General features: G+C 48.9%; 2 protein-coding genes across 5 annotated transcripts in view; both read right to left on the bottom strand.

The window, feature by feature from the left end:
• Positions 1–4,497, bottom strand: part of CCDC183 (coiled-coil domain containing 183) — a 15,958-nt gene extending 11,461 nt beyond the window's left edge. The window contains exons 1-5 of the mRNA XM_025203002.1: positions 4,428–4,497; positions 3,601–3,722; positions 2,466–2,543; positions 2,029–2,196; positions 1,148–1,252 (exon numbers count right to left, since the gene is read on the bottom strand). Coding sequence (XP_025058787.1) covers positions 1,148–1,252; positions 2,029–2,196; positions 2,466–2,543; positions 3,601–3,722; positions 4,428–4,497 — 543 coding nt within the window. The remainder of the gene's footprint in view (positions 1–1,147; positions 1,253–2,028; positions 2,197–2,465; positions 2,544–3,600; positions 3,723–4,427) is intronic.
• Positions 4,498–6,849: 2,352 nt separating this feature from the next.
• The window catches only part of AMBP (alpha-1-microglobulin/bikunin precursor), a 17,471-nt gene continuing 16,451 nt past the window's right edge, over positions 6,850–7,869 (bottom strand). For all 4 annotated transcript variants that reach the window (XM_025203042.1, XM_025203044.1, XM_025203043.1 and 1 more), the window contains one exon: positions 6,850–7,058. In XM_025203042.1, coding sequence (XP_025058827.1) covers positions 7,027–7,058 — 32 coding nt within the window. In that variant the 3' untranslated portion in view covers positions 6,850–7,026. The remainder of the gene's footprint in view (positions 7,059–7,869) is intronic.

Below are 7,869 nucleotides of genomic sequence, written 5' to 3'. Positions count from 1 at the left end.
GCTGAACCAGAGGTGTCTGTTCTGGGCTGGGAAGGACAGACAGAGCTCTCAGGGCAGTGCCTCTGCCACAGCAAGCAAGTAGCAAAGAAATGATGGTCAACAGCTCCAGCTTCATAGTTAAACTGCTTCATTCTACTCCTCCCCTACAAACAAAAAAAGAGCCAGCGTCCTGGCCAGCTCCAAGGGGACAGGTCTGAGGCTGACCCAAAGATTTTACCAATATGAATGTCTTTTTCCAAACACCCCTACACCTGAGGCTTGATGGCCTTTTCCTGTGCAGCCTCACATGTTTCCACTGCTGGCTTCTCACTGCCTCTTGTTCCTCAGCCTGAATCCCCTGTGGGTTTCTCACTGAAGCCTTATGCTCTGTGATACCACCTGCAACAGACTCCTCACTGCAGCACTGTGTAAATGCTGCATTATGCACTGCAGACAGCTGGGCTGGTATTTACCAGCTCAGACCAGGAGCCTGGATTTTGAGAGAGAGACCATTTTTCCCTCCACTAGCACATTCAGAGCAGGTCACTCCACACAACGTGGGCAGCTGCTCTAAGAAGGGAGAGTCTGGGGCTTAAGAAGGGAGGCCCTTTCACACATCTAGGCCTGCACATCTCTGAGACACTGCCATAGTGGACAGAGCTACCCAGACAGGAGCTGACCTCAGCGAGTGAGTTACAGGCAGAGATAGCTCAAAGCCAAAACCTGAATCTAAGCACCCATGAGCTCCGGCGAAGCTCCAGTCCAGATCTGACCCTTCTGACTAGTTATCTGCTAGCACCAGGCCAAACCCTGACAAGCAACAGGATTAGCACTATCAGTTACATTAACCAGGGCCCACTGGCCTCAATTACAGAGCAAGGGGTTGTTTCTGCTACTGGTGAGTGACCCCCCGGCCAAACTCAGAACTGCTCCTTTCTCCTGTCCTCAGCTGCCAAGGGTCCTGCCTGAAACCACCCTGGTTCCTAGTCCCATCTACCAATCTTCTCAATCTAAATTTGTGAATTAGAGCCTAATACTGCTCATGCCCAGGCCAGTGAGAGGTTTAGCATGAGCTCATGGGGGTAGGGTGGGCTTGCAGGTAGGCATTATGCCCCCATTTACCAACTGAGGGTAATGGAGGGATCATGCAGAAGGTGCGGGTGCTCACGTCCTTCAAGAAGTCCATCATCTTGAGGTAAAGATAGTAGATCTTTTCACCAGTATTGATTTTCATCATCATTTTCTCTATGTTATTCTCCAGCTGGCGAATAATCTGCAACACAGAAAGGTCTGGAGTAAAGGTTTATGCTTCTGCTTGGCATGTGGAACTGCCCCAGAGGCCTAGGGTGAAAGGAGCCCTGAGGGGGAACTGATTGGGTCTATTTAAAACCCAGGGGCTGTCTAGGTCCAGAGCCCTGTGGAATCAGGAGGCCAATTGGCTGCATGCTTCAAGGAAGGCAAAGCTAAGTATTACCACTGACAAATGCAGTGCAGCTAGCCTGCTAACTTCTCCATGGCCAGGTTACTGTCTCCATGGCCCCACTAACTGGGGTCTTCACACTTGGACCTGCCTCCTGCTCAGTACCTTAGTAGAATGGATTTAACTGTTCCGCGTTCTTCTGCATTGCAGCCCCTGCAGGGGGCCAGACCTAGTATATAATGAATGAGTGGGCTCAATCCCTTCAAACAGGAAGGGGCCAGGGTCACTCTGCAGCCACTCATCTGGATGGACTAGAATTGGAAATGGACTCCAAAGGAGGTCCCTCATCCAGGCATCTGTGGATTAAGAAAGAGCCTTGGGATGTGGGGTCTTCAAGACAAAGCGCTGCATGGATAGACACCTGCATGGGCATTCATGAGCACAAGCGTGCACGAGTGTGCACGTCCACCCAAATAGCATACATGTCAAACCAGATCCAGAGGTGCTCAGTCTCCTATAGTTCAACTACCCGAGGCCAGTTGGACTGACTGGCCAGCTTCTCAGCCCAATACAATTAACAGATCTTTCTTACACCGTTGGTCTTCCCCTTGGAGCAGAGCCCTTGTCACCTGCATCTGTTTGTGGCACTTTTTGTCAGCTGCTTCCATGTCCTTCAGAAATTGCAGCCTCCTCTGCAGCCCTTCCAGGGCCTGACCCCTTCTTTTCACTTCATAAAGCAGCAAGTTGTGCACATTTGTTTTGTCAAAGATGTAATTCCTCAGCTTCTCTCGAGCAGCCTAAAAGGAGAGGGTGAAGCTTACAAGGTACCTGGAAAAGGGGTCACCCATGAGCAGCTGATAGGGCGCATGGCTCTGGGCATGGTCCTAAACCTCTCAACCCCCCAACCCCTTTGACCAAGCAGGAGACAAGGTTTGTTGGCACATCCCAGAGGAGGAGGAGGATTTCCCTTAAGCCTCCTCTCAGCTCCCCTCCAGCCCTGTTTTTCTCAGTTCCATTAATGAGTGGAAAATGGCTGGGGGGTGCTGGGGGCCTGCTCTGTGGTTACCTCTACTGTGCTCCTGGCTAAACACATCTTCATTTGCTTCTGCTCTTGGCATGCCTCCAAAATCATCATCTGGTCATGCTACAGGCAGGAGGGAGTCAGAGAAAAACCTAGGGTCAAACTCATAACAATACTCTGTAATTCCCCTCCCACCTTAGAGCATCATTTATAAATAAGCAATGCACCTTCCCTCTCTCCTCAGCACTGTGTGTGTCTTTGCTTCTATGAATGATAACAAGGCAAGTAAAGGACAAAGCCCACAGAATTCAAGTCCCTCAGTTTTGATTGCCAAGACCAGTACAGATGGGACCCAATTTTCTGAAATGCTGAACAGCTATAATACCAAACAATTCACTGGGTGCCCTGAGCGCTCAGTGCCTTTGGGAACCAGGCCCAATTTGTGTGCCCAGAAGCTAGAGCTCCGTATTAGGTGTTAGTGACTTGGCCTTGGTGTCACAGTAGGCATGTCTACACAAGACGCTTAACTTCAAATTAGCATAGTTTATGGTGAAGTAAGCATATGCTTCTACATGTGCACATGCTTACTTCACAGTAAACCTCCCTAATCCAGAGTAAATTTGTTACCTGGGGACAGTGTCTCCTGTCCAGGGTGCTGATTGCCAGAGACGCGGGGTCGCTGACCCAGGTGCTGAAGAGTAACCAGGGACATGCCACAGGGACAGGTTCTGCCCTACCCTAGCCCTGCAGTAGGTTAGTGCTGGCAGCAGTGCGTTTGGTGTTGGGTCATTTGCCTTGAGTCTCCTGAGCTATGGGAAGCCCTTCCCCATTGGCTGTTAGGGCCAGATTGGAGAGCCAAGTGTCCATCCTGCAGGTTTCTGGGAAGGATGCTGGTTCCTAAGTAGGGGTAGGGGCTAAACCCCAGGCCGGCAGGGCTGAAGCTTTGGAAGCTTGGTTTGTTTGCTCTCTTGCTGTTCCATTTATTTCAAACTTACCATCCAGAAGGGACCACTTTGTGCAGCAGCAGCTGATGTGTGAGGGTGGGGGAAAGGAAAGGGATAGAAACAAACCTGACCCAATCACCATCAATGATGTCACCCCCTTATTATCAAAATTGTCTCTGACTATTAGAACAAACCCAGACTCCAGACATGTGAAGATGGGACAGAGTCATAGGTACCTTCTGAGCAACGCCCAGCATACCAATGTTGCTCCGCACATTCCCACGCAGGAAGTTGATAAGCTCTTTGTTCTGACTGATCTTCTCCTCAATCGCCTGTACAAAGAGCTTCTTGCCTTGCTCTAGAGACAGAAGAGGGAGAGAGGTTATTCCAGCTCCGGGCACCACAGGAAATAGCAGGATCAGGGCTGTCCCTCCAGCCAAGCTTGTTTGAATTTGGTATAACTCATCACTCTGACTGCAGCGGAGCTTCGCTGATTTACACCAATGGGATTCCCCAGCTTTCCTCTCTGTGCCCATCCCATAGAAACATCATCTCAGGCTTTCCTGTGGAAGGTGCCAAACTCTGACTGCCCTAACTAGCATATATGGGTGCTAAGAAGGTAGGACTGACCTACACTGGGATTCATTGTAGATATTCACACAGGCTATTGCCCCCAAGAGTGTCCCTGTAGCACCCATAACTTGGGGACAATGAAGTAGCTTCTCTCTGGGTTTTAGATTGACCCAGAATCCCTTCTGCCAAGGAGATTTCTGCTATGTACCCATCAGTGTCAGCCAGGGAGGATCCATACCTATATAAGGGTCCTACTGCATCTTGGACACTGTGGGGATTGTCAGTCATGAGATCCCCAAATCCATAACCTCACCCAGACTTTCCATAGCAGTAATGTGTCATCTCTAAAGCCCAATAACCCAACCCAGCTACCATCACATCAGCTTCACTGCTCCAGGCTGTAGTGTGTTTCTGGTGACCAGCAGCCCAAGGGGCTCCCACAGCCTTTCCACTCTTGCCAATTAATCTCAGCCAAAGGAGAGAGCATGACCTTGCAGTGAAATGATGGTACGCAGCTCCCGGATCTGCTGCTTGATCTCTCTTTTCTTCTGGAACTTCATGGTGGTAGTGGATGTCCCCACACACTTATCCAAGCCCTGGTTTCCTCCACAGAAATGACTTCAGCTCTGTCTCTTCCACCGTCACGTGGACAAGAATGTTTCACCTGTGGTGCCAGGTTTTACAGCATCCTTGTATTGTGACATCAGGCAGGTGCACGCATCACTGGGTTCTCAAGAGCTCCTGCTGCAGAACCCCACTGCCAGCATCAGCAGAACCCCTTGCAGGTCACCACTTTGCCCTTTGCCTATCCCCAGCTGGTGCTTTCTTCTTATGGAACTGTTCTCCCACAGCAAAGATCAACATTTCCTCAGCTCCTCGAGCTAAATCCTGGTAATCTGTGATTATTCAGGGAGCAGGCCACACCAAAGGATACTGTGCATCCAGGCACACACTTTTTCATGAGCCATGCCTGGGCTGGGGTCAGTTTCAATGCCTGCCTTCAACCCAATCTGCACTTTCACATATAGACAATCTGTTCCCATCTTTTCCCCTCCACCCAAGGGTGGCAAGACCCAGAAATTGGTCCACACCAGAGGCAGCAGCAGTTCTATGATAATGTGGCTAGAAAGCCATACAGGGACTCAGGAGACCTGGGCTCCATTCCCAGCTCTTCCACTGACTCACTATATGAATGTTAAACTATAGCCTCAGCTTTCCTCTCTTTAAAATGGTTATAATGACATTGGCCTTTGAGAGCATCTGAGGGAAAATGGTAGATAATAGCTTATCATCATCACCACGACCATAATGTAGATTTTTCCTTGCTCAACAGTGTTCCAGAGTGACTGTAAAGCACTCAGGTTGTCTGAGTATATACCTCTCAGGAGCATTTTATTGGGCTATGATGCTGCTTGAAACCCACCCTGCCCAAAGGGAAGAATCTTCCTTGCAGATGGCAATATGATGAGCTAGACTGTGCTTGCAGTTACAGGAGAGGGTCCCCTCAGTCTCACTGGACTCCTCTCCAAACTGTAAGCTGACTACCTAGGAAAGCCCCAGTGAAAAAGATGAATTAACTATGTCTTCTTCCAACTGCAAAGGCCATATAGGATTCACCACTGACTTACACCAAATCCAGCAGTTGGGAAGATGCTGAACTTCAAAATGACAACATGCTTTCTTGGAAAACCTCTTGGGGATCTTTACTTTAGGTTTATCAAAGTTCATAAATTATTCATAATTTAATGGGTAATTTTCTCTCCCCCAATATTTGGGCCATAGGATTTCTGGGACATAAGCTGCCTGTACATACAAACAGAGGACTCCTATCTCATAGAGTAGCCGAGTGCAGATACAAAACCATCCCTGCTCCTCTCCCACTGTAGCTTTCAGCATTCAGTGAGGAGGTTCTGATTCAGAGGCTGCCCCACCATCTATCACATTCAATACCTATTTGTAACAAAGGCCTGTCCCAGGGGTGGCCATTACACCCCTTAGTGGATACTCATCCCTTGTTTCCCCTGATCCTCCCCTTCCATTTTCCTGCCACACCTTGGTGTACTTATGCTTTTAAGAAAAGGGATCCTGCCCCAGGGGTTTCTGAGTGAGCTCGCATCTATTCATGTCTTATTCCTGGGTCTGAACCTGTTCTGGTTCTGTCCTTAAGCCCACCCTGGCTCCCATCTCCACACTATTTCTAGATACCTAGTCCCTCCTGGGCACCGGACCTTCTCTGGTCCCATCTTCTCCCTTCACCCAGGCTCTGGCCTTACTCCCAAGCCTCTGTCCTCCCTCTGTCCTGTTCTCAGGTTCTAACCTTACTCTCAGGCCTCTGGCCTTGCTCCAGGAGTGTGGTAGGACCTCCTCCTCCCCTTACTTAATCACAAACCTCCATATGTTACCACATCTGTAATCTCTTAGGCATTATTCAGGAGCTGCAGTCATCCTGCCCAGGAGATGTGCTCTCAGCAGCCTCCAGGGCTAGACTGCCCAACCAGCTCAGGCCTGGGTTTACACACTGCAAAGCCAGTTTCCCCTCCCCCTTTTCTCTGTCGTGCGGCTCCTGACTGCCCCCCTGCCACACCTGCAGGCTTCTTCTCTCTCAGCCTGCCTGCTCTTCAAGCAGCAGGAGCACCAATCCTGCTACATTATTGATGGACCTTTCCTTCAAGAATTGTTCCAGTTCCCTTTTTGACTGGGTTAAGCTTTCATGACTTGTGTACTAATGTCTCCAGTTCCACAGGGATGAGAGAAAAGACTTGGGAAGAGAACATGAGACAGGAAAAAAGAATGTCATTTCAATGAGACAGCAAATATTGCATAAGGCAGTCATCCCAATAAGCCCTGATTTCCCACTCTTAAGTTCTTGTGCACACAGCCAGCTAAAAAAGGCCAGGACACAGACACATGGACACACTACACCTTTTATCATGGTGTTTTATAAAGCATTAACTGTTCAGATGCTGAAATCAACATGTGCTCGAAGAGCACAAATGTCTTCCACCTGGCATTTCAAGAGGTCCCCCACTGCTGGTGCTTATGTTCAAGCTGGTGGTTGATAGTTGCTGCTGTACCTCCCACCGTTCACATCAGTTTGACAACCCCATAAACTCCTCGTCCCCTGCAAGAGAGGAAAACATGTCACAACAAGATAGGCAGAGGCAGGTTTCCAGCAGTGCTCCAGGGTCTCAGGGGCCAGGGCCAGAAGCTTTGATGCAAGACAGCCAACTACCTAGACTGCAGGTGCATCATGCAAATATCACAACTCAGCTGGTAAACGGGGAGAAAAGTGAAACATTTATGCCAGCAGGTGCTAAATTACTTCACTTCAGACTGGAAGGGCCACCTGTCAGTGTAATAGTGCTCCCAGCGAGGTCAGCCAGGCCACCTGTCCAGTGTCCTTTCCCTGCAGTCTTTGCTTGCTCCTCCAAATGTACCTTTTCTTTTAATTTTATCTATCCCTGTGCTTCCACCAAACTTATTGCTATAGTACCTAGACATTGTAACATATATCCTACTCACACACAACACTGAATGAGCTTAGGATCAGGTTAGCCAGAGCCAGCTCTGCAGAACCCTAGTCTCCTATGTATAACAGAAGGTTAACAGGCTTGAGACTCAAAAGCTAAGGGCTATTCATGTCCCTCTTCATGTCTCTGGCCCCCATCTGTAAAGCAGAGATAATGCTGACCACCTTTTTAAAGTTCTTGGAGAGCTATGGAGGACCAATGCTAAAGGAAAACCAGGTATGAATAGCTTTATGCATGACATGCTCCTGGCCAACAGCTCAGAAGCCTTCCAACCCAGACTGCATTCAGTAGGAACCAGATGAGCAAAGAACTTCTCTTCCATCATGTATGCATTAAACCTTGATATCTGCAGCTCATTTAAACATTGCTTCTGGAACATAGTCATACCAATAACCTGCTTCT

This window comes from Alligator sinensis, unplaced genomic scaffold, assembly GCF_000455745.1.
Source record: "Alligator sinensis unplaced genomic scaffold, ASM45574v1 scaffold235_1, whole genome shotgun sequence".
Lineage (NCBI taxonomy): Eukaryota > Metazoa > Chordata > Crocodylia > Alligatoridae > Alligator > Alligator sinensis.
This window is presented reverse-complemented; position numbering and strand designations above follow the sequence as displayed.